The sequence below is a fragment of the Colius striatus genome, chromosome 4, assembly GCF_028858725.1.
Source record: "Colius striatus isolate bColStr4 chromosome 4, bColStr4.1.hap1, whole genome shotgun sequence".
Lineage (NCBI taxonomy): Eukaryota > Metazoa > Chordata > Aves > Coliiformes > Coliidae > Colius > Colius striatus.
The window spans coordinates 89,333,586-89,360,477 of NC_084762.1; the positions used below are offsets into that span (position 1 = coordinate 89,333,586).

General features: G+C 39.5%; 2 protein-coding genes across 2 annotated transcripts in view; one reads left to right on the forward strand and one right to left on the reverse strand.

Moving 5' to 3' along the window:
- TG (thyroglobulin) overlaps positions 1-26,892 on the forward strand; it is a 166,665-nt gene that overhangs the window by 98,095 nt on the left and 41,678 nt on the right. The window lies entirely within an intron of this gene.
- Positions 199-25,591, reverse strand: SLA (Src like adaptor). The gene is made up of 8 exons (XM_010203497.2): positions 25,485-25,591; positions 20,293-20,386; positions 13,957-14,056; positions 10,527-10,613; positions 9,176-9,279; positions 7,909-8,040; positions 5,046-5,178; positions 199-3,969 (listed from the first exon to the last, which is right to left on the reverse strand). The coding sequence occupies exons 2-8, from the start codon at positions 20,351-20,353 to the stop codon at positions 3,750-3,752; spliced, it is 837 nt and encodes a 278-aa protein (XP_010201799.1). The 5' UTR covers positions 20,354-20,386; positions 25,485-25,591; the 3' UTR covers positions 199-3,749.

The following is a 26,892-nucleotide window of genomic DNA, read 5'->3' on the forward strand; positions in this document are numbered from 1 at the left end:
TGGCCACAGGCCTCCAACTCGACTCTGTGCCATTGATCACCACCCTCTGGGCTCTGTCATTCAGCCAGCTCTCGATCCACCTCACTGTGCACTCATCCAAGCCACACTGCTCGAGCTTTCTGATGAGGATGTTATGGGAGACAGTGTCAAAAGCCTTGCTGAAGTCAAGGTAGATGACATCTGCTGCTCTCCCCTCATGTAGCCAGTCAGTTATGGACTCATAGAAGATTGGTGTCAGGTTAGTCAAACAGGATTTCCCCTTGGTGAAGCCATGTTAACTCTCCCTGATAACCATCTTATCCTTCATATGTTCAGTGATAACATTCAGGATGAGTTGTTCCATCTCTTTTCCAGGGATGGAGGTGAGGCTGACCGGCCTGTAGTTTCCTGGGTCACCCTTCCTGCCCTTTTTGCAGACTGGCTTGACATTGGCCTTTCTCCAGTCCTCAGGCACTTTGCCTGCCCTCCATGATTGTTCAAAAATGATGGGGAGAGGCTTAGCAATCACATCAGCCAGCTCCCTCAGCACTCAAGGATGCATCCCATCAGGACCCAATGATTTATGAGCCTTAAGCTTGGCCAACAAGTCTTTAACCTCTTCTTCTTCCACCCAAGGCAAATCCTCTGCTGTCCAGACCATTCTGTTATCCCTGCTGGACTGGGCTTCTGAAGGGCCAGCCTTGGCCATAAAGACTGAAGCAAAGAATGCATTCAGTACTTTGGCCTTCTCTGCATCCTCAGTCACCAGGGAACACCAAGTGTTTAGCAGCAGGCCCACATTTCCCTTCGTCTTCCTTTTACTATTGATGTACTTGAAAAACGCCTTATTACTGTCCTATTTATCCTGTTTATTTTTTTCTCTAATGAAGTGACGAAGAATGCAACTCTTGGTTTTGTCAGATTTCTCCCCTAGGCCTGCTGTAAAGGGATGCATCTTGGTTTTGTTTCAAGACACAAAAATCATTGAGTATTTTTACTTTTACTGTTGCAAAGGGGAGATGCACACAGACTAAGAGTAATGAAACTGAGAGTGTGTGCCAGATAAAGTTTTTCTGAGGGAAAATCCCATGAGGCAATACAGCTTTTCTGCAAGAAAAGGAGTTTTCTACTCCTTGTTTGGGTCCTTGTTATGCAGAAAAGAATAATGATACCGGTTTCTTTAGCACTCAGAGAGGTGTGATGTAGAAAACTTTCTTTACAAGAAGATGTGCACCTGGGAAGACACCAGATCCCTTGTGGCCATGGAAGCAGGTCAGTCCATGGTGGAAAGAGCAAATTTAATGCCTTACTGAAAAGCACTGCAATCAGGTACAAGACTGTCTGACATGAAGCCTAAACATCCCTGATCCTGTGATTAGCTACCCTTTAGATCCCAATTCTTTCCACATTTCCCATCTTTTTTTTTTGTGTTTACTAGCTTCACTCTTTCTCAAACAATCCAATCACCTCTGATTGTTTTTTCTCCATTGGTCTGTTTTTCTACATCCCTACCAAAGTTTGGTGTTTGTGATGTTGTTTCTTAGGTAATCTCAGATTTGTATAGAATCACCTTGGTGCTGTCGGCCCTTGCAAGATTGTTCTCTATAAAAGGTCCCAAATATAGTCATTCCATTATATGTGAGAAATGGCCAGACTTCACATAACCATTGGTGAAATCCAGCTGTCTTTTATGGCACAATTAATAAGTTTTTGTCACCTTCCCATGTTGTTAGTTTGAGGGTGTGAGTGCTGGCACACGTTACCCAGCGAAGTTGTGGAGTCTCAATCCCTGGAGCTGTATGGACATGGTCCTGTGCAACCAGTTCTAGTTGACACTGCCCAAGTAGGGATTTTGTACCAGGTGACCTCCAGAGATCCTTTCCAACCTGAACCAGTCTGTGTTTATGTGAACCTATTGCCATTGCTCCTACAGAGCATGTTCCAAGTGCTGCCCGGTTACGTGGACTCTTGGATTCTTTTGTTGTGTTCCACCAAAGAGACCCTTGTCAGTGTCATGGCAAGACTGGGTGTTTGGACTAGTTGCACACTAGGTTTTCCATTTTCTAAAAGCAATGCAAAGTAACTACTAGATATTATTTTAATGAATAAATACAAGTGTTAAAAATCTCTAATGCTCCCCATATATACATTTCACTGGAAAAAAAGCAGTCAATGTAATGTATTAATGATCAGTAATAGTAATGAGATCATACAAAGGCCTAGATTTCCTGAGTTTGTTTTGCTTTGTGGTTTCAATGTTTCCTTGCCAAATGACATTCATCCATTAAGTTCTGAAATATGTTTGACTAGGCTATCAACTATTTTAGTCTCAAAATGTCTCTTGCTAGTGCAAATGATCTGTCACAAGATCTAAAAGCATACAGATTTCTGCTAAGAGGTATTTACAGAGGAAATATATACATACATACATACATATATATATATATATACACACACCTCAATTCCCTACCTCTCCAAACCTTTGTAACTCAAATCTGTGCAAAAAAGTATGACGGAATATTAAATTGAAAACCTCTTGACAACATAGATTGCAACATTTTACATCCCAAGATGTGACTACTTAGTTTAGAAAGAAATCACAAGTCAGGTTCAAAGGACTGTGCTGGCTGCTGCTTTGTCATGTAGGAAAGGCTGCATATGTATAGGAAAAATCTCTAATTTTCAGATAACCCAGTGACAAATCTTTAAGGAATTGGATGAAATGTGTCATTAATATTTGGCATAACTCTGTTCAGACAATAAATTCAGAAAACTCTTTAACATCCACTGTTGCTGCTTTGCTTTCTTAGTTTAATTATTTTTAAAATCTGCTATTAATATAAATATTATACATAAATATGGCAGTGCCTACAGGAGATGAGGTTATAACCTGGTCCTCTACACATAAAAAGTCACACCTCTGCAAGCCTGTCTTTGCAGTTAGGCATGATGTTACCACATTTTCATTTAACACCCCCCCTTAGTTTTCTGTTGTCTATCTGCTAGACTATGAGCAGCTGAGTTATCCTTTTGGATACATGTGTACTCCTCGCTCAGGGCAAAGCAAGAACTGCTTTTCTCAGTGAATTAAACTGGTTCCTAGTTTTGTGACCACTCTGTGACACTGCAGGCCATCACCAAAAGTTAAAATGCCACTTAGAAAGTCAAGGATCTTAATTTTTTTCTCCTAAAAGGGTAAAAATTACAGAGTATGGAGTCAATATAATCAAGTGTTTCTTGGAAAATGCATCTTATGCTTTTTCTTGGAGTTATTGACAACTTTCTGACCCATTGTCAATAATAATGGATGTTTCTATATGGAGAAGAAGGTGGCTTCTTTGCTCAATGTAAGCAGGTTCTGTAAAGGTGGTTTTCAACCTCATGTAGAACAGCAGAGTAAGACTTAAGTTCTTGAGCTGTAGTTAGTCCTTCCCTATGCAATCACCTTTTAACAATGGTGGGCATCACCTTTTCTGCAGTTTTCTGCCTCTTGCCTTGGCTTTTGACTTAAAGTCTATCTCAATTTATCCTGCTTGTGAGCAAGTTCTGAATTCAGGTGCACTGAGGACGTTCCCAGCTTATGCTGTGGCCGAGATAGCACCCAAAATAGGTCTCTGGTTAACATTCAGAAGAGGAAATGCAGAAGCATTACCAGCATCAGCTGGTGTGCTTGTCTCTCTCGGCTGTAGAAGGGCAGCAGGACCACAGGATGCTTTGAATTTCTCTTCTGACCCCTCACTTGTGGATTTTTTCCTCAGGTTGCCTTGCATTTAGTCTTCATAGTATGTAGGTGGCAAGTGAAGGGTACTCTTACGTTTATTCCCTGTGTATATAAGAGACTGGGCTTTCTTCTTTCTTCCGTTTACAAAAGAAGCATTGTCATCTCCTGTTAAGGAGAGATAGGAAGCGATACTTTCTCTCAGGCCATAGCTGAGACAAGAATCATCCATTGCTGCCAGGGTGCTCTCAGTATCTTCAGTCACTTCCAGCCTTTAAAAGAACAAAACATTGTTACCATTTTAGCTACTTGAACTGAGCCTATTAGTATAATATTAACAGTTGTTAAGCCAAATGCCATTAATTTTGTTGTTCAAAAGATTTCCTGGCTCATAAATCACCAAACATTTCTGTCATTTAATGATTTTCCAAAACAATCAGTACAACAGTAGTATTTACATTTTTTTTGACATATGAAAAGGAAATAAGTTCTCTATATTTTCTTTCTTCTTAAGCTGTAAGAAAAATGGCCTTGATACTGCAGAAAATAGTCTTGCATTTGTAAGCAAATGAACACGCTTTATGAAGGAAGGGTCATGGAAGGAAGTTTACACTTCAAAAATAAGAGGTGCTTTTATGTCTGAAGGTGGTTGCTTCACCAGCTTCTTAAACCTGACCTACTTTCTCTAGTTGCAGTCATGATATTAGAAATCTCACGAACCTTGAGCTATGTTGTATCTTGAGAAAGATACAGTAGGAAAGATTTATGCTGAGATAATGCACTCATTGCATCTGTGCTGCTCCAAGGATGGCCACCTTGTGAACATGAGGAAGCCATTTCTGACTGTCATGGCTCCTCTGTGAGCCATTGCATGTTAGTGTGATGTTGGTACTGGGTCTGACTGGGCTTTATGGCCTGTTACTCCTGCCTCTTGGTGGAGGGGACTCCTGAGTCCCCAAAAGACTGTATATGTGGCCACATTCGTAGCTAGATAGAAGAAATGACTGTTAACTATATATTCTTTCAAAGTTAGACTGGACATACTGTTTTCACTGAGACAGTGAACCTGCTGTTCACAGAATCATAGAATGGTAGGGTTGGAAGAGACCTTTAGAGATCATCCAGTCCAACCCCTCTACAAAAGCAGGGCTGCCTAGATCAGCTCACATAGCAAGGTGTCCAGGTGGGTCTTGAAGACTTCTAAGGAAGGAGACTCCACTGTCTGATCTTTAAAACTGGTCTCAGGAAATGATTGTTTCTTCTGTATTGTAAGTACAAGTATGTATAATGATGGAAAAAACCCTCCAACACCCCTGTTGTTTCTAGAAGCCTGTGTTGCATGTGATACCTGTGAATATTTCTCCAGCTGAAGTTTTTATTCCGCATCACCACAGGAGGAACTTGATTCATGACACTGTTGTTGTTACTGCACTGGGTAAGACAAGGTGTTGTAAGGACACAGCAGAGGCCATCAGCAACTTCTGAACAGGAAAATGAATATACAGACAGTTAATCTTTTCTCACTGTTATTTTCATTTCTTTCTATCCATTTCAGTGCACACCCAAATAAATGGTTTTGGACACAGTTAATAGAAGTAAATAAACTGTGTCTTCTCAGCAAGGACACTGTAACACAGGCCCAGCTTTTTTCTTTCCCCTTGCCTTTACCTTTTAGTACATCATGGGACGTATTTCCCACAGTGCAAGTGAGACACTGAGACACAGAAAGATAAAGTGACTTCCTCTCAGTCTAAAAGGAAGTTTGTGACAGAGCAGAGACTTAAACCCAGGTTTTCTGAGGTCTCAGTGAGTGAGCTCTGTTTTGTCTCCCTTTGTCTCAGCCATGCAAACACAGTATAAAATAGATGCAGCCACTCAAATGAGATTGTATGTGTGCCTGTTCTACACATGTTCTGCTACAGAACATAGCTATGGAATGACCCAAGGTTCACATATTACTGTCATTTACATATCTTGTCTCTGTCATATAATTGTAGAATGGTTTGAGTTGGAAGAGACCTTCAAGATACACCCCTCACCCTGCTCTTTCACTAGATCAGGTTTCTCAAAACCCCATCCGACCTTGCCTTGAACACTTCCAGTGAAGTGTTCCTACAACCTCTCTGGGAAACCTGTTCCAGTGCCTCACCACCCTCACAGTGAAGAACTTCTTCCTAATATTTAGACTAAATCTACCCTCTTTCAGTTTATCCTCTTCTCCTTGCTCCACTAGGAACATTGCATATGTTCTTCTGCCCAAGCAGGAAACCTCATGGCTGATTGCTAAATTTTAGAGCTTTCAGTCTTATTTCAGAGTGAAATTCTTTATTATCTCATGGTGAGGAAAGGAGGAGTCCTAAATCTCACTATGTCTCCTCTACACCTACGACTCAAAAATGTTAATTGTTTTAAGTTTTGGGTTCTCCCCAACCCTGAATTTTATACATTGATTGTTTGCTTCTTTCTAAATGGAGAAAGGTGTTGGCTGACTACAATGTAAACAAACCAAAATTTGAAAGTATCCTGGACAAATCTTCACTCCTCTGTTTATATCTTTGGATTTGAAAGTTTCTTTTGCATGATTTGAATATTAATGTTACTTTTCCTCTCAATTTACCAGTTTGGCCAACATACATTTTCATGAAATATGCAGATATGGTACATTTACACTTTCAAAATTACATAGTATCCATTACTAATGAAAGCACAGAACCTATTGTTCTCCTCTAACTTCTATGCAATTAAGTTATTGCAATCTTCCTTCCTCAATTCAAAATGTTCTCATTTTCAGGCATGGCAACCACAGCCAGTTAATTGTGTCATTTGTCAAGTTCTCTGTCTGACACACATTAATTGCCACAAATCTGGAAAGCTATCATTGAAACAGGTGTCATCCACTGGACTGATATTAGTAAAAATGACAGGTGACTTTAGATTTGAGCTAACAGCTTGCCACCCTTGAGATAACTTCTGCTGATAAAATTCAGCCATACTCTTCTAAAGTACTAGGGAAGAAACTATCAACATTTCTGAGAATTTTCTCCTGCAGATATGGATGTGTGATGTAGTGGTTTCTAAGATTTCTTACATGTCCTGATGTTCTCAGTTGGTCTGTATGGTAAATAAGTAATTGGCAGATATGTTCATGCTGGTAAACAGAGTCAGCCAGGAGTTAAACTCTGACCCTGACACAGAACCATGATTGGATCTGTAGAGCTTAACACTTTTGTGCACCCATAAATTGACTTAGGCTGTACTCTGGGAGTGACTGGACATCCTTGACTTGCACTAACCTCCAAATTGTATTTGAAAGTTCATAGAATCATAAAATGGTAGGGGTTGGAAGGGACCTTTAAAGATCATCTAGTCCAATCCCCTGCAGAAGCAGGTCCATCAAGATCAGGTGGCACAGGAACACGTCCAGATGGGACTCAAAGGCCTCCAAGGAAGGAGCCCCCACACCCTCCCTGGGCAGCCTGTGCCAGGGCTCCCTCACCTCAATAGTGAAATAGTTTTTCCTTTTGTTTAAATGGAACTTTCTGTGTTCCAGCTTCATCCCATTACCCCTTGTCCTGTTGCCAGATACCATAGAAAAAAGGGATGTCCCAACCTCCTGACACCCACTATTTAGATATTTGTAAATATTAATAAGATCTCCCCTCAGTCTTCTCTTTTCTAGACTAAACAGCCCCAGTTCCTGCAGCCTTTCCTTGTATGAAAGATATTCCAGTCCCTTGATTATCTTGGTGGCCATGTGCTGGACTCTCTCCAGAAGTTCTCTGTCACTCTTGAGCTGAGGAGCCCAGAACTGGACACAGGACTCCAGATGAGGCCTCACCAGGGCAGAGTAGAAGGGGAGCAGAACGTCCCTTGACCTGCTGGCCACACTCTTGATGCATCCCATCAAGTTGCCTAAGGAAGTGTTAGACATGAGTGTTTGGACCAAATTGTGTTATTGTTATGGCCATATAATATCAGAAACCAATATGGGCCGACCTTATCTGTCTTTAGTTGAGTTCTTGGGCTGGTTTATGTTGTATTGTTGAGGGTAGCATATTCTTATATATGATCAAAAAGAAAAGGTATAAACTAAATATTTTTCCCTTACTACTTCTGAGTCAGGTCATAGGTAAAACTTCTTGTTCTGGGCCTATGATAGATAGTTTTAGAGCTGATAGTGGAAAATATGTTCATTCTACAGTTCTTTTTACCTGAGTAGTGATTCACAAGGTCTTCAAGGCACTGAAAGGTTTGCCGTGGAGAGATGTAATACCAGTTATTTGGAAGGCGGAAGATCCTGTAATGTTTCACTTGTCTGTGCCGCACCGACAAGGAATATAACCCTGGGGAAAGAGTATCTGTAAGATATGGTGCCATGATCCAAAAGATCCCAGAAAGACTGAAAAACTGAGTAGCCATTCTAATGTCTACTTATGTATTATGCTTTATATATATAGTTAACTATAGCAAAAGGAATAAAGGACCCAAAAATCAAGGCCTGAGATTTTGGTTGCATTTAAATTTCCGCTGTGATTTTCCTTTATTCTTGCTAGTGTGGGATTTGTTTGAAATAGTGAAGAGGAAATAGGCCTTTATAGATGTTGTTTGCCTTCCTCTGAAAAGGAGCACCAGATTCATGTGCTGGAGTCCTGATAAATCAGTAGCTGATAGCTGATACTGCAGCCCTGTCGGGAGATGACAACTTGGATTTTCCTGTTTCTGTATTTAAAACTCTTGTGCAGCATTTAGTTGGTAAAGACTGAATGCTGATCGTGAATTGCTTTGAATTTGGTATGATTATGAAACTAATTGGCCTGTGGCATGCAAGAGGTCAGAGCAGATGAATTATTATTCCCTTTTAACTGTAGTGTCATGATATTATGATGTGTTCTTGTGCATCGGAAGAGGAGAAGACAGCATGTTGCACAACGGGGGACATTTGTTACCATCAAGGAGAATAAAAGTATAAAGTGTGTACTGTACAAGTTCCATGTAGCAATAGGATTACTATGAAAGAAAATAACATTGAAGGCATGTTATTTTTTAAAAGTAATTCATAGAAACACCTGTTTGTGTAGGAAATGCACTCATCAGCCACCCCTGCTTCTTGGTGTGTATTTTACAGCTTTTTCAGGCAATCTTTTGTGCACCAAAGCAAAGCAGTGACTCTTTCTCCACTTGAAAAATCCCACTGCCTAAGAAGCTTTGCATGTGACCGAAGTAAATAATAATGTTTAAACAGTCGTGTGTTGCTGATGGCTGTGGAACTTTCCATGGCCATCACTAAACTTGTTTCCAGCACCACTTGTAGTGTAAGTGACTGGTGAACACTAGCAGGCTGCACTGGATGCCTCTGCCTTCCCATTATATACATTTTGTGGTTTCAGACTGATCCATATGAAGCAGGGCAGGTCATGAAGTAGAGCTGTAAAGCTGTTAATACTTGACATTAAGGGAGGAAAAATTGTGTTTTCTCACCTTTCCTAGTTTCACTCTCTCTGATCATGAAAGAGCCAACCTTGGTGTTGGGTAGCTGTAGAAGTTCCTCTGCTTTTTCTCTTCCCAGCCCTTCAAATAACCAGCTGTGAAACAGGAAAAAACAAATTCTGAAATGTGGACACCAGTGAAACAGAGAGCAGCCCTGCAAAGTGCAGCATTAGCCAGGAAAAGTGACTGCAAAAATAACACTGTGACTTTCTGTAGTTATTCTCTCAACTACATCCAGACATATTTCCCCAGTTTATGGAGAAAATATCCTTCTCTTTGACTTCCATTACCTTTTGTGAAACTAAGAGCAGAGTGAATAAGGTTTGAACTTAGTAGAGAAGAGAAAATTTTCGAGCTGCCTGAATCTGAATTGTTGGGCACATATCCATGTTATATATTGTTGGCATATTTGTGGCATTAGTTAAATCTCTCTTTTACATTTAAATAGCTTTTGTTAACCCTAAATTGTGTTATATTTTATCAAAAATAAGCTCAAAATAAAACACAATGATCCTGCTTATGCTAGGAAACAGTCAATCCATTTAGGTTAATTGGTTTTGCAGGAGAATTAGCTAGTGTCTGACTATGTAACTGGGTTTGTTGATGTAGGAGTTACTGGTTCTTTATAATTTGTTCTTGTGTGTTTGAGCCAGTCTGCCATCGGCAAAATGGTGTTAGAGAATCTTCAGACAGTAGCTTCCATTACCATGTCTGTGCTCTGTCTTTGGGAAAGCATCTCTATTTCAGGAGGATATAAAAACACATTTCATTGCAGTGAATTTCACAGTTTGTATGCTTAAAATTAATCAGGTATTAAAACTTTTGCCAGAAATATCTTAACTGTAGGCTTTAATGTTTTCTTTTCCTGACTAGTGTCTCAGGCAACAAGAAACCTCTGAACCTTCCAGTGTTAGAGTTTACATTCTTGAATGACTTATTAGTCTTTCTATTTGTTCTTTTTGGTCTGGTTTCCATGAGCAACTCTAGCCCAAATTCTACTCTTTGTAAATATTAAAAAAATCTGACTTTCTAAATAGGGGTGTCTTTATCAATGTCTTAAAATTAGAGATCAGTCCATGCAATATATGTACTTTAAATATATGTCATTTAGGGAGGTTTGAACCTTTCCAGCATTTAAACCTAGGATTTTCCTATAATCTAAACTTAGATGTGGATTTGCCATTCTCAGATTTCAAAGGAGCTATTTTAGAATGTCAATAAATAAAATTTGTGTCTGTCTAGTCACTATTGACATTGTTTTCACTGTGACACTGAACAGTTAATCAGGGCAATATATGTTCTTAAACAGTGCTGAAGGGTTATAGGAAATGTAACTACTTACCCATGGTAAACCCTTGCTACATATTTTCCTGGAATATAGTTTTCTCTACCTGTTGTAAGGGAGTGAACTCGCCACCAGCCTCCTTCACTGTGTGAAAAAAAAGAGAAGGGATATTTTCAGATGTACATTCAGAGCTTGTTCTAATTTTAGAAATCAGTTACGACGTACAGATTAGCCTGTAAACTTCTGTCAGTGTTCCTGAATGTATGTATTCAGAAAAAGACCCAAGTTTGTTTCAAGTAAAGTAGTTCCATTTCTAAACCTACATCAGGACTGAATTTGGAATGAGTTACATTTGTTCCATTTAAATTACGTAAGTAACAAAATATTTTTCTGCAGTTAAAAGAAGAAGGGTAAATACTCAGTTTTTAAATCATGCTGTGCTCTGCTTTCCCACAGCTAGACTTGTACTAATATCACAGAATCTTAAGGGCTGGACCTTGAAAGATCATTTAGTCCACCCCTCCTGGTAGAGTAGGACCACCTAGAGTAGGTCACACAGGAACTCATCCAGGTGGGTTTTGGATATTCAGCTTATGGCTGTGTCTGTAACATCAGGGTAGAGAGACTCAGCAAATGGCTTTGGCTTTTGAATCCCTTAGGAAGGGCAGAATTTTCACAGGGATACTGTGGAGCCTTAGTAATGAGTGCAAGGTTGCTGCTGATTGATTGGTTCTCTCCACCTTTTCCTTTGCATCCAAATAATAGTGTGTCTTGTGTTTGAGTGCTATTTTTATGGACATTCACATAAATGCTCCCAAATAATGCCCAGGTCACAGATCAGAGTCTTAGTGTGTATCAAAACAACTGAGTTGGGAACATGTAGGTTAAACCTCCTGAGTTATAGCTGCTGAGAAAATGGTCCAGAAAATATATGCTGAGACAAAAAGGGAAGTGTCTGCTGCTCAGAGTGGGAAATTTCAGGGCCCCACAAGTTTGGTTTGTGGATTTCCAGATAGAATAAATTATCTCTAAGAAGTTTTAAACTGTTTTGTGTTTTTTTTCCCTGCAACTCTCCCAGACTGAACCAAGAATTGCAACGACAAAAAACTTGAAAGACTCAGCACCAACCTCCCTCCAAACTGTGATATTAGTAACCCTGAAAAATCCCTGTGATGATTAAAAGTCCAAAAGCAGCACAGCTCTTCTGAGGCAGGATCCACAGAAATTACGTAGTTTGGGGGGAATCATTGGAAGAATCCTGATTTGACTATTGACAGCTAAATGCAATTGTCCTTGGTAATGAAAGGTGCCTGAGAAGCATGGAGAGTGATGCTGTGCCAGTGGTGCTTATCTAATCCTGCCAACCCAAAGCAGTTACAAATATCTATGAGGAGCAGTATTTTCTTTGTGAGTTCCATATATCACCTTCCTGACAGGATTGGTGGGGTTGATTGCTGCTATACATAATTGCTTTGGTAGGAGGCTGAAAGGCTGCCATTATCAAAGCAATAAGTGCTGCTTATTCTTTCTAGCTTCTCCATGCTGACTCCTCATCTCTCATGCTCTGGTTGTGCCTGCCATGGTGCTCCTCTTCTCTTCTCTTCTCTTCTCTTCTCTTCTCTTCTCTTCTCTTCTCTTCTCTTCTCTTCTCTTCTCTTCTCTTCTCTTCTCTTCTCTTCTCTTCTCTTCTCTTCTCTTCTCTTCTCTTCTCTTCTCTTCTCTTCTCTTCTCTTCTCTTCTCTTCTCTTCTCTTCTCTCTTTCACTGCATTTTACTTCTTTGATTCACTTGAGAAGAAGATTATGCCTGCAGCTTATGTGCCACAAGAGTCTGAAGGCAAACAGTTCCTATTATCATCAGCATGTACCCCAGTAGGGAAGAACAGGTCCTTCATTAGGACACTATGCTCTGCATAGAGCAGTGGAGTATCTTGTCTCCTGTGAACAAGCTGATTCAAAACAGGAAAAAGAAAGTTCCCATTAAGGCTTGTTTTGGCTTTTGTTTTCTATTAGGAGAAGCTCTTCATCGCTGCACAACAGACAAACGTGATAAAAGCTGCTGCTACAGAAGCATTCATCCAGTAGATGATAATATGCAGCAGATGTATGCATATCATATGGCATACAAAATTGCCATTGATAGGGGCATATATAGTTATGTGGTGGTGTGAGGGCTTGTAGCTGAAGCTGGAATTTCCAGGCTAAAGCAATTCTACTGTGTTTATAAATTATGCAAACTGCAGCAAGGTTTAAACAGCTAGAAGTTACCAGAGAATTCCCTGGTTTAGGGAAGCTCCTCATCAGCAGAAAATTCATCTAGTGGTATTCTCTGAGCCTTCTGACCTCTATGTTCAGGGAGGTAGGGAAAGCACTTTGTCAGCAGAACATAACTGCAGCTGTTCTGTGTCAGACCAAAGGTCCACATCGCCCCATGTCTTGCTGCTGACAAAGGCCGTTGTAGGTCACAGTGGCCTGGAGAAGGGTCCAAGAGTTCATCAGACAACTGTGATATTTCTCTTGCGTACTTCTGTCCTCCAACCATTTGATACTCTGACTTCCTCTGGTAGGGAATTTTTTAAATGAATTTACAAATCCTCATAGGATTTCACTGCTATGAACGTGTCTGGCCTCCCCTTGAATCCATCTGTTCCACCAGCTGCAAAACCAAAACTCTCATTACTGTTTGAGCAGTGCAGACAGTGGCTGTGGGGTTGAGTAACTTCTAGGAGCTCACTGTGCCAATATAAGTTGTGAATAAAAGAATATCAGGGCTGCAGGCTTCCATTTTTCAAGAAGTATGCTCACTTTTGGGTGATAATATTTGCACTATACTTAAGGTCAATCTGAGCTCGTGCTCTTTAGTCTACTTCCTTCTGAGGCTCATGAATATTTGTGTGGAACTGGATGGGGAATCTTTGACCTTTTTTATTTTCCTCACTAAGAAAGTGCAGAATCACTTAAAAAAGGACAAAAAATATGCTATTAATTATTTTTATTACAGTTACTTTAAATCTAAGATGAAATTCTAAGAAAGCACTTGCTAGATAAAAAGGATGAGAAAGGAACCGAGACACACATGTGACATAGAGAAAGTCGGAATAATTTTCCAATTCTATGTGTCTCAAACTGGTTTTGCTGTTACTCTATTTTCCACTAACACGGGGGGTATATTGTCTCAAAATCATTTTTCAAAAAGGAGTTCTAATTTGAGTCTTACTTTAGAACAGAGTCTAAATCCAGCTTCAGAAACCACATTAGAGGAATCCAAGGACTGAAGAACAATCTGAAATCCCAAATCCTTAAACCTAATGGAAATTTACACCATGGCTAAGCATTCTTCCTTGCAAATTCTGAACTTAGTTCATTTTGCTGAGCTGCATCCAGTTTGGGAAAGGTTCATGAAGCAGAACTTTGCATCAATTGTAGCAAATTCTACAATTTGTAGCAAATTTCTTTTAATTACTAAATAAAGAAATTGAATCAACTTACTCTGATAACACACGTAGTTTTTCCCCCATGTGAAATATAGGTTGGCTTATGTCTGCTGAAGGATAGTCATAGAGGACAGCAAGGAAATCACTCTCCTGACCTGTTGAAGAAGAAAGCAAATGTCATTTCAAACCAAGATAGAGTTCTGAAGCAGAAATGGATTTTTCATTATCTGTGTTATATTTTACATAGAAGGTCAATTGGGAAAAATATCTCACTCTGAAATGTCACTTGCTAAACAGAAAGAGCTAAAGATGAGCCTATAACCATGTAAGAAAAATCTGGAAACATTAGAAATGAAAAAAAAAAAGTAATTTGGTTAATTGTAAGTAACTAAATTTAGACCACTTTTTCTAGTAATTACCATGTTTAAAGGACATATTCAGCTTGAAACTAGCAAAATTAGTGAGCATTTATAATATTAGGAAGTAACCCAGTTTGATTAATGTCACTGTCTCTAAATGCTTCCAGCTACAATTTTGAGCCAAGTTGATGTATTACATTTAAGGAAAGTAAGATGCACGTAGAATTGTTCCATCATTGAACACCACTGACGATTTTCCAAGGTATGAAATTAGTTTCAGCCAAGGACAATGAGAGTGTGGCCATTATTATCCGTTTCCCCTCACTTACAAAAATTAGTTTCATGAAGAGCCAGAGAACTTTGTTCAGCTCCTCATGTTGAAACTGTACAAGAGGTAACACATGATGCCCTCATCTTCCCTTAAAGAAGAGAGACAACGTGGGTGTTAATCATTAAATCGTTGTACAACTGCAATTTGCAGAGCTGAGGTCAGTAAAGAGAAAATGAAACCTTTTGTATCATTGGAATAACTCTGGGCCTTGCAGCATTGTGCTGAGTACTGAGTTCTGGGGTTTCTTAGGGATGGAGGAGGTACTTTGGACACGACTGGGATTGTCAAACATTCAAGAGCTCCTTATCTAGCAGGACCCTGTGATGCCCACTAAATTCTAACACTTGAGAGACTCAGAAATGTGTTGTGCTGGGAGTTCTTAGCTCTTTGGCAGTAGTCCTAGAAAGAGGAATCATGCAATATGCAGCCTGCTTTGCTTCTGGAAGTGGATCCCTTCCCTCTGTATGTTGTGGTACCCTCCACCAGCACATGGAGAGACAAAGCTTTCCTTATGCCTGCAGCAGGATCAGCACTCTGTTCCTGAATAATACCATCTATCAGCATGTTTGCAGAAGTGTTTTTTTATTTCTATCCTTACCCACTCTTTGCAGTTCAATATGTGCAGAAATGAGAAATTCAGGGAAGGAAAGAACTTAGCAAGAGACATATTGCTGTATCTCAGTAGATTTTATTATTTAGGGTAGATTCCTCATCAACCTGCCTTTAAAGAAGATAATTTCTTTGGTAAACTGGAAACAGCACCCTGAGTGAATGCTGAGACTGGGTCTGTGTTTTCTGCTTATGTCCTAAGGCCTTACAAATAACTCACAGTGACAGGGATGCGAGGCTGAAGGAAACAGGCAACTCTGCAGAAAATAAGTATTTTGAAGACTAGCTATTTTACTCTTGTTATCCTTACAGCAGTGATCAAAAGGAAATTGAGGAGTTGTTTGTTGTTATGTTGTAGAGACTTGTGTTATGCAAAGTAGTGGCTCATTTTACCTCAATATTCAAACTGACTGTGAGCATTTCACTCTTGCTATTTAAGTAGCCTTTGAAGTACCCCACAATACAGTTAGTGAGTATCCTTATGGGAGCATAGATATGTAGAGTCTGGAATAGACACTGATTAGTTTGACAATGTGTTTAGTATTAGTATTGCTGGGGTTTTTTTTTAGTTGATTAGTGTCACTGAATAAACAGGACTAGTCTAGTACCTTTATATTAATCATCCAACTGTTGTGATTAGTCTACTGTAACTTGTTACACAATCAGTTCAACTATGCTGAAGAAATTCTGTGCTAAGCATGCCTTTGATTGCTTCCCCTGTTCTGCACTAAAAATTAAGAGACACCTTCTCTGGCTATAAAAACTCTTATTACCTGAAGCTAACAAGACCTAAGTATTGGTGCTGAGCCTTTTTTCAGTAAAGCAAAATCTTTCCCCAGGACTACAAGAAATATATGCCAGAAGGTATTTTATAAGAACTGCAGAATGAGCAAAAAGTGTTGTTTCCTAATTTCTCATTGCAGATTGTTAGGCAGCACTTCTACATGGAATGTCATTTCTATTTTTGTTTTTAGCTTACTGACAATGCTTTTAGCAATGCTTTTTTAAACTTACACTATTTATTTATAAATGTTTTATTTCTATACTGAAAGAGTGGAAAAACAAGTGCTTCTCTGCTCTCCTTCCTTGCATGCTGGTGGTTTGCATTTCGTTACGCACTGTGGGATACATTACTTTTTCTCTAGCAAGATCACTGTTACTTTGCTTACACTTTCAACTTTATATTTGTTTTTGTTTCAGTTTGCACATTAATTTGTATTTCTGAAAAGGAATTAATTAATCATCATGTTGGCTGCCCTATCCATGCAAAAATTACCCCTTAAAACGACATGTAATTACATTAGAGTGAAAGTAGAGGTGTTTTATACTACTCAAAACCTTTCAAACCTCTTACCCAACTAAAAGATGTCATTTTAATTGGTATTTTAATCAAATATCACTGTTTTTTTGTTCATGTGAAATACCCTAACACATTCTATAACATTTCACAGAACGCCTACTAACTCCTTTCAAACACAAAACCCTTAAAACGGGGACTCAAGATATTACACTGTTTCTCCATACTTTAATTTCACAGTGATCTAATAGATCTGATCTGATGAGCTCCCTGCACTTTGTTGTTAAGTTTGCCTGAGTTTTTCTAACACAAGCTCTCCTCTGCAGAGTGAGTGTAGGTTACTTCTGAAATGGAACGATTCAAAAGTTAGAGTGGAAAGATTGAAGCACAGTCATTTCTACTGAATCAGGTCTTAAATCTGGGCTGGCTTTTTTTTTTAGGAGTAGGAAATGAGTATGAAATACTTGCAAGTTTTAGATGTCTGCATCCCTGGATGTCTTGAAAAGTGTGAGACTGAACGTTGCAACCTTTCAAACTATTCATTGTGAATAGGCTATGAAGCAGTATTAGAGATAAGGGAGGGCATAGGCAGAGCATCGTGTCCCATGCTGTACTGTACACTGGTGTGGTCACTGTCCAGAGTGTGAATGAGCTGCTCAGGAGCTCATCCCATCTTTACTGTCCAGCAGCAATCCTATGATGGCATATAGCAGGGAGGGTGACAGAGGGCACTCGTGTGTGTCTGTGCAGCAGCCATAAGGTGTGGCTGCAGAGCCGCACTGCCGTACCCAAATTAGATCTGAACCAGTCAGCTTGGGAACTGAGAGTTTTGCAGGTGCAGCTCAGTAAGGATTGACCCTTGTCTCAATGTCCCAAGGGAGGAAAGAGGGAGGAGGTGTGCTTACAACACATAATGACCCCTTGCTGCTGTAGCTGCTTTGTTGTCAGTACCTAAGTTATGCCAGGGATACAGTGTGCTTTCAGATGGAATGCAGTCATATTGGGAGTCCAGATGCCTCCTTGAGAAATGCAGCTTATGTACTGCTCCCTTTTTCAGGACCAAGCCTGATAAACTGGAAGTGAGGAAATCACAAGGTTTTTCTCTCATTGTAGCTCTTGGGCAGCATGAAGGACATATAGGGGTTTGATGAGTGCATTCATACTGCAGACTCCAGTTTGCTGTTTCTTCCCCCTTCTTCTAAGATATTATTTCCTTTCTTTCCCTTCTGTTTCAGTCTTTCATTTAATTCAGCCTCAGTAAAATGAGACAGTGTAAAGCCTGCTTTTCCTAACATCTATTTGGACTGTTCTAAATCCATAGACTGGATCCCTCACCTAACTTAAATCAAAGGTGGCTATTCCTGACCTGAGGGAAATCTTCCATGTTCAGTGATGTGATTTGAAGTTTGATCTGCTCAAAAAGACAAATAGATACAAACTCACTGGATTAACTCCAATATATGCTTTTAGTACCAATTCTTTTTCAAAAGTCTGTTTTCATGGGATTTGGATGACAGTACTGATGTTTGTATTCTCAACTTCAATTAGCAGCATCAAAGGCATTCTGAAAGATACTCATCTGATCCAGAATAAGAATTAGATCCAAAGAGCTATGCAGGCTGTTAAATCATAGAATCATAGAAAGATTTGGGTTGGAAGGGATCTTTAAAACTCATCTAGTCCAAATCCCCTGCAATGAGCAGAGACATCTTCAATTAGATCAGGTTACTCAGAGCCCTGTCCAACATGACCTTGAATGTTTCCAGGGATGAGGCATCCACAGCCTTTCTGGGCAACCTATGCCAGTGTTTCACCACTCTCATCATAAAATGTTTCATCTTTCTATCTAGTCTCAATCTGTCCTCTTTTAGTTTAAAACTATTACTCCTTGTGCTATCACTACAGGCCCTATTAAAAAGACTGTCCTGACCTTCCTTATAAGTCCCCTTTAAGTACTGAAAGGCCATAATAAGGTGTCTCTGGAGCCTTCTCTTCTCCAGGATGTATAACCGAAACTATTCCAACTTTTCCTTATGAGACGGGTGTTCCATTGTTTTGGTTATTTTTGTTTCCAAAAAGCTGCCCTTGGATGGTTAAACATAGCTATCCAGTACAATTTCAGCTGTGTGTCTGAGACATCCCTACAGCCTTGACAGATGCTGCTGCCACTTAGACATTGGAACAGGCTGCCCAGGGAAGTGATGGAGTCACCACCCCTGGAGATATTTAAAAGCCATGTAGTTGAGATGCTACATGAGGACATGGTTTAGTAGTGGGCTTGGCAGTGTGAGGCTAGTGGTTGAATGTGATTATCTTAAAAGTCTTTTTCCAACCAAAATGATTCTATGATTCTATGATTCACTGCAGCTATGGGAGACTTGTCCCCTCCCCGGGTGGCAGCAGAAAGTCAGGCAAGCAGCTTTCTAGATGTGCTAGACGTGTAGGAGAGTGCAAGTGGATAAAGCCCTGAACTCTTAAATAGGTAATTTCCCCCTGCAATCACTGTGCTATCAATGCTTACTAAGCTGTCTTTCAGAGGAATATTCTCTTTACATCACTGGAAGGGATACAGTTGGCATGTGCATAAACGATACAAGTTTGGACACAGTCATGGCAGCAACCCCTCACTCCCTTGCTCATCAGCAAGGACGTGCTCTGAGGTTGTGCACATCTCTATTCAGAAAGTTATGGTATTTATGACAGAACTTGTTGAGAATATTAGCATGAGGCACTTCACAAAAAAAACCAAACCAGCCATTTTCAGTTCATGTTATGGGCCTCTAAGGAGCCATTAACAGATATTGATCTCAGCCTTATTAGCACCTAGGGCTGCATGACTGCCCCTATCAGCTAGTTCTTGGCTATGCTAAAAGCAGGGCTGGGTTTTCTTCCAGCATTAACAAAATGAGACTCATTCCCTATCCTTATAATAATAGGTAGCCCAGCTGGACCATCTTTTACTGAAAACCCCAAAAATTTGATTAATACCTTCCCACTCTAAAAAAATACACTCAAAACAAACAAGCAAACAAAACCCCTGTTTTATCTTCTTCACCTTTGGGGAGTGATTTATTGCAGCTCTTGTACCAGCTGTCTGTTGTACTGCAGCATGAGACCTGAGGCCATAGTGACTGTCTACCTACTCACTCGCAGTTTGGGAGTAGAAGGTCACTGAATCCCTGTTGCTTTCCCCTCAGATGCATGACCTCCACCAGCCTACAGGGAGGCTTTTTCAACCTGACTTTTTCAGGCATGGACACATAGGACAGATGTGTTGGATCCCCCTTTGGTACCTTGGCCTGTGAAATGTGTATTTCTCTATAACCTTTAATGATAAACCTGGTGACAAGTTGTCTGCTTGCTACTTTTAGCAATTAATAGTGGCCTTTTAAGTTTAGTGTGAGTATAATGTCATTCAGGTGTTTAACCTTAAATGAAGTAAACCCAAACTTCAAGAATAAATTTGTATTAAATATCACATGCAGGGATGTGAAAATACAGTATTTCTGGTTTCCAAAGTAGTGCTTCAGGGCTTTCTGAATTGGAAGGAACGTCTTTCAAGGAGCACCAGCAAATAATAGTTTTAACATTTGGGTTTTTAATTAAAGTACTCCTTGGAAAATGAACAAGAATGTACCTAAAAATAAGCACCGTGTAGTGGATGCCCTCCTCCTCCTGCAGTAGTCATGCATTTGCTGCTTTTACTATATCAGGCAGATGAAGGAAGACACATGGTTGAATGTACCATATATTTTGAACAACTTTTTCTCGTGAAAGAAATTAAAGAGTCCTTACCTGTTTGGCTTGGCAAACTTGTTTCTTCGGAGGCTCTCACCGTTTTCACAGTATTTCCCATTGCGCTCTTTAATTCTGTTCAAGCTCTTCAGAACTAAATTAAAGGCGACATTGAAATTAAACATCAGAATAACACCTGCTGTGCCAACAGATGAGAAATGACCTAGTTTGGGCGTCTCCAATTTGATATAGTTTTGCTTTTGAGAACTCTTGTGCCGAGTTCATGTGAGAGTTTTACATACTTGCTAAACTCTCACCACTTTGGTGCTTTTATCAGGGGAATTGCAGAAAACCACAGCTAGGGAAGTTGCTCAGAAGAATGCAACATAGTAAAAGTTTCCATTACCAGTACCTCAGCACAATAGGAAGTCACAGCAAAGCCATACCCGTACAGTCATTTCATAGACAAAATGTTCTTTTCAGCATTTAGATTTCTGAATCTACAGAGAAATGAATTAGAATGATGTGTCTGGTTTTCAAGACTGTGTGTTTGTTACGGAGCTTTATAGACAAACACTAAGAACATTGTTGGGGGTCTTTTTCCTTTACCCAGTAGTGTTCTCAGTGAATGTGGTCAATGTTGTTTATTGTATTTTTTTTTTAAATTAACATTTTGCCTCAAAATATTTTATCTCAAAACACTCCTGCACAAGGCTACTGATGGAAATGCTTCAGATACCTGTCTTTAAAAGTCTTGGTGGTTGTACAAAAAACAGTATCAGACAGTTGTATGGGACTAAACGTGAGAGGGACAGTTCCTTCTCATGGCTTTACAGCACCCATCCTAATTCTCCCTGACAGAGGACAGAGAGAAGAACTCTTTGGATGTGAAAGATGTCTCATTCTATGGTATATTTTCAGAGGCAGAGAAGGACAAACTGTATCTGTTTGAAATTGGATACTAAAGCAAGATAACACCACTAGCTGGTAGGCTATTTATTTATTTATTTAATGTATTTCTGGCAGTTGCCCTATGAAAAGGATACCAGCAGCTCTAGCAGCATCATGTAGGTATTCTGCATCTTTCAGTCTTTTCTAGCCTCAATATTTCAAAGATGATCACTGCCTTTGGTATCCTGTTCTTTATTTGCAACAGGCTAGAGACTGATGGAATTAGCTGAAGAGATGTCTCACTTGAGAAGCAGTACTGCTGAAATCAGTGAGACCTTATTACTAATTGTCTTTTTGCATCAGATTGACAGGAATTGAATGTATTACTTTAATGCAATAAATTTTTGATGTCTTACAGCGAGTTGAGGAAGACACCCTGCAGAACAAAATGCCGCTCAAAAGAAAGAGAATTAGTCTCTTACCAAGTGCAAGTAGATTGATGCTAAAACAGATGGTAATGCACAGTTTGACTCTACCTCATCTGATATTCAAGCTTCTTAAGTGCTTGTTCCCAAAGGCTCTTTGCTAGAAGTCTCTATTTCACCAGCCAAATGGCACGTTACCCGTCCACTGTCTGCACTCAGGAAATAGCTTGTGGCACATCTGTAGGATGCAGCTGTGCCAGTGTCTTTCTGACAAGTGTCTGAAATCTGCTTTTACAAGAACAAATAACTGTTTCATTGCCTGATACAAGAAGTCTAGATGCTCAATTTAAAAAATGGCCTTGAATTTAAATCAACTGTTTGGGTGTTCATATTTGAATAAAAGGGTCTCTCAATAGAAAATGCAAAATCATTCCCCATTTAAATGCATGTAAGTCTCTAAAACTGAAATCAGAATTCATTTTGGTAGGCACTGTCTACTTGAAAGATTATAGTTTCCTGAACTAACTATGAAGATTTTTTGCCACGAGACCAAATTTTAATTTCTTCAGTATTTTTCTCAATGTTATCCCTTCAAGGATAAGAGGTATACGCATAGGAATAGTGCAGCCAGTACTTTGGCTCCAGACATATCATATGTTCCTGGCTCACCTTCAAATTAGCCAGTGAAATTTCCTGGGCATAGCAACAGAGAGCTCAATAGAGCTGAAAAAGTCAGACAGAGAAGTGGGATAAGTACCTGGAAAGATAACCTCTGCTGAGCTCTGTGCTGTAGGAGCTGCATTTTTGAAGTACTTGAAAAGGACAGTTAAAATGTGACCAAGTGTACAGTAAGTCAGCTGTAGTTACCAAAAACTGTGTGCAATTTGAGATTGGTGTCATGCATGGCAGCATAAATCCTTATGCCCAGTTATAATTCTAACACATGCAATTGGTATTTTGATGACAATACTACTTGAAATTTATGCCACAAAATATGGAAAGAGAGAGTCCTACCTCTATGTGCCTCTTTATTCTGTGTCTTGGTATTTGCCAGGAGAGCAAGCCACCCTACTAGGGATCAGATTTGTGACAGTGCTTTCAGAGGCTTTTTTCCTGCTCTTAAAATAAGGTGGATACAATTTTCAGGTGTGCCTGAGTCACTTTGGAAAGTGATGTGTGGTGTTTGTGCATGATGGAAAGACTTCTTTACCTCCCAAATACAAACTTTCTGAAAGCACGGCATGTTTGAGCAATGCATGTTCATTTTCCTAGATGATATTTAGGAATCTAAGCTCTAAATGTGACTTTAAAAATACCTGAAGTGTTTTTGAAGGTTGGCTTATATGTAGTTTGTAATTAATCCTCTTGCTGCCTAGTCCAAACAGATGAAGTACTGAACAACAGGCATGTGCCTAGTTCATATCTTTTGCAGACCACATCCAAACCTGGCCTGGCTCACTTCTGCCATACAAGTCATTGTTCTCAAAGTATCTCTGAAGTCAGCAGGGCAGAGCATGCAGCTTAGTGCTGCAGCTTTAGATGTGGAAGAATCTGACTTACGGAAAATAGAAATGTTAGAAAGTACTTACAGTAACTGTGAGAAGCAATAATGTTTTTGACTTTGATGTCACTAGTGTGATAGTTTGCTGCGTCTCATTACATTTTCCGTGCTGTTTTACTGTTGCTAATTACTATTGGTGACAGCATGAAGTCTGGAAAGAGACACAGAGTTCAAGATGTTCTCTAGACTCATGGCAGAAGTGTTCAATAAAATAAGCAAATGGAAAGCTGTGACAGCTGTTGTTGATACACTTACCCAAGATGATTGAAAGGAAAATGACAGGTATCAGATAGGGTTTTACCGCTAAGGCCACTTGCCATTATACATTCAGGCACAGTAAAGATGCCTGTAGTCTAGTCAAAAGTGATGGAGTGAATTTCCTGAGGTAGGGCTCAACTCTCAGACATTTGAAAACAGGATGGAAATGGAAGAAATTAGAAGTTTTGTTTTAAATGGGGCCTGGAAGACAGAAGACTGTTTCTATTTGCTCACTGGCAATGGAGCATCACTGCTTTTAGAGTAAGAGTGTATGAATTAGTACCTTAAGTACTAATACAGCCTGTGCTCACCTTAAGCCTGTGCTTGCATGGCGTGTTGGCAGTGCAATACAAATCCATTATATTGCTGTATAATAAACTGTGTGGTGGTTTTCTGAAATTTTGAGACACTCTGCAAAACTAGACTTAGAGGAAACTAAGAGCATCTTGTGGCTGAGCCCGTTTGTTTATCGTTCAAGTTGAGAGCAGAACAATAACAGTTTGATGGATGGTATTTTTTTGAAATGACAAATCTGCTCCAGGTACTGCATCTCAAACTTGGTGACAGAGTTTAGGATATGAGTAAAAGTGGTATCTCTCTGCTGTAGAAGCAGATAATTACAACAGATTCAAAGAAAATCATTCATTTAAGGTAATTTGGGAAGGATTAAGGAGAAGTGATAAACTCTTAAGCTCAGCTTTTCTTACCAACCCAAAACCCTATATGGTGGAGTGCAGCTGCTGTTCAGCTTGGAAGAACTGCTGTGCTGCTGGGCTGCAAACCAAACTCTACCTGCAGCTTTCCTCATTCACTGGCTACCTCCTCAGGCTCATGTGGAAATTTGATTTTAACCATTAAGATCACATTTGCAGTCTTCCAAGCTTTGGTCCTCTCTTTCCTTCCCTTAGAGTACACACTCTAAGGAGAGCCAGTCACTGCACCCGTAGCTCTTTACCAACACACAACTGATGGAGTTTAGTGATCTTTACTGCTTTATTTTTTACCGCAAAAAGAAAGGTGAGGAAACATTTATAACCTCAGCTCTGCTTTGTGTCCTATTTATCAATGGCAGAACTCTTGGTAGAGATGAACTCTTCACCTGTCAAGACTGGTATCTCACTGACCTACATCTTGGGTCCTAAAAGCCTGTGCTACAATTTAGACCTTCCATTCCTGTGTGCACTACATGTAGCAATAATTTCTTCTCACAGAATCTATTCTCTGAGAAAACATAATTCTGAAGCAGTTAAATAGCACAAGGCATGGGAAAGTCCATCATATTGCAAGAACTTTTTCAAAGTTGTATTTTAAATGATTGAGAATAGTAAATACAAAGAAATTAAAACAATAAGAGAAATAAAAAGGCAAGATAAGCCCCTGAGTAACGCCCCTCTGCAAGAAATACTGCAAAGTAGTAAAATTAAGACATTCACCATTCCTGAGATGCTGTCCTCTATTTTATTTTTCTTACCTGATAGTCACATCCATACTGCCAAGATCTTACAATTTAATTCTCAAAAAGTTTCATAGGTACTGTCTAAATTCCATTTATCTTAAAAATGAAAGCACCAGCATTCTGTTCTTTTTCATGTCAGTAAAAAAGCAGCTTAGATAGCAGAAACTGTATTATTTTTTGGCCAATTTCCCTTAGTTTGTCATTAATCAAAATGAGCATCCTTTCAGCTTTCAGGCACTTGTACCTTTGCGCTTAGAAAGAACAACGTAATGCTGTAATCATTAATTCACAGAGACATGCAACTATGAAACAACACAGGAATACCACGTTATGCAAACTTTGAATAAAAAGCACTAATCTGTCTGTGACATTTCTCATGTTTTGGTTTATAGTGAGCTGCAGTTTGCTTCAGCATAAGGTCCTATGCTTCTATCTTACTGCGTGCTTTCTGCAGAAATACTCCTTGTCCCTTCTATCTTTAGTACCACTCCTTATGAAAAGGATCAAGGCAGGCTTTTCTATTTCTACCTGTGGTGGTACTTGAAATCCCTGGTCTGAATCGTGTCATTGTTAATGAAATAGAATTCCCTTTTATATAAATAATATGAAGACATTTGGTCCCGTATGCAGATAATCTAAAATGTATCAGAGAAATGATTACCTTTAAATGCTAGGCATGATATTCCAGGTTGCAGTATTTCTCAAAAAAGCCGTAGTCACAATACTGCTCTCATGCTGCCAGCAAGGTTTAACTGATCAAGTCGAGGAGCAGCCGGTCGAATGAGTGTGTTGTGAAGTTCACGCTGTCATGTAGAGCAGCATTTGCCAAACAGGCCACATACTTCCTCTCTGAGAAATAAGGAAGGCTCAAAGTGTTTGCAACAGATGAGGTTCCTGTTGCAAGTCACTACTCAAGATGCTTTTTTATCTATGGGCTGAGGAAAACAGGGAGATTTTAATCATACTGCATCAGGGCTGGTTTGAGCAGGATCAAAAATGAGCAAAATAACCTGTTTTACATTACTTACATAAAAAAGAGGTTTCATTCTCCTTTTTTTATTTTTCCTTCCAGATTTATTTATCCAGTAATGTTCAGTCCCCAACTGGTTTGTTTTATGCAGCTTTGGTATTTTTTTTCAGACAGACAAAAAAAAGGCACAAACCTTTGTTTTCCACTCTTACTGAGTCTGAATGGGAATGTAAGGTTTGCTTTATTCTTTACTTTGTACCCCAAAATATTTCTATCTATTAATAATTGAAGATGAATATTAGCAGTGAAAGAATGGAGCAAAATCCTGCCTATGAAGCACTTTTTCACATCAGTTGTACAAAGTGCAGAAGCAGGAACCTAAGGACCTTTCCCATCTCAGTGTCTAGCCTTGTTAAATAACCCAATGGAAGTCACTCAAGAACACAGTATTGCAGATATGAATATAGAAGTAAAAGGGATTTATTAAAGTTTGCCCCTTGCTTTTGTAATCAAGATGTGATCTGAAAAACTCATATACCCTGTTTTGTAAAATAAAATAAAGCTAAAAAAAACCCCAAAAACAAATAAACAAAACCAAACCAAACAAAAAAAACCTCCAGAAAACCTAGTAGAGTTCCTGCTTCATACCAAAGCAACTCTGAGTAGATGCTCATTGTAATGCCAATCTGTTTGATGATGAAAACTAAAAGTTGACAAGTGTGGGAACTGTTGTGTAAGAGATATTGGAACCAGGAAACACTGATCAAATTCCCAAAGCTTTGCCAAAATTTGGAGCTATGGCAATGTTCTCTTTGATGGGCTGTGCTAGCAGTCCTGGCTTTGAAGGGACAGAAGAGCATTAGAGAGCTCGGTAAGCAAATCAGTCTACAACACAGAGCCATGGCTGCTTTATAGCCAGTGCTATGGGGAGGTGATTTTACCATGATGCCCTATGGTTAACCCTGCCAGTTATATTTTGATAGTTTAGGACCTTATTACTTTCTTCAAATCACAGGGATGTGGTATGCATGTTCCTTAATAGCATTCATCAAATGGATGCAAAATGTCTCTGGAATTACTGAGAGATCACATGTTGGGG

Coding starts and splice junctions, on each gene's coding strand:
- SLA (XM_010203497.2), bottom strand. CDS start 20,353: ATGGGAAATACTGTGAAAACGGTGAGAGCCTCCGAAGAAACAAGTTTG. Junction 8,041..9,175: donor AGAGAGTGAAACTAGGAAAG/GTGAGAAAACAC, acceptor CTCTTTCCCCAG/GGTTATATTCCTTGTCGGTG. Junction 3,970..5,045: donor AGCTGGAGAAATATTCACAG/GTATCACATGCA, acceptor GTTCTTTTAAAG/GCTGGAAGTGACTGAAGATA.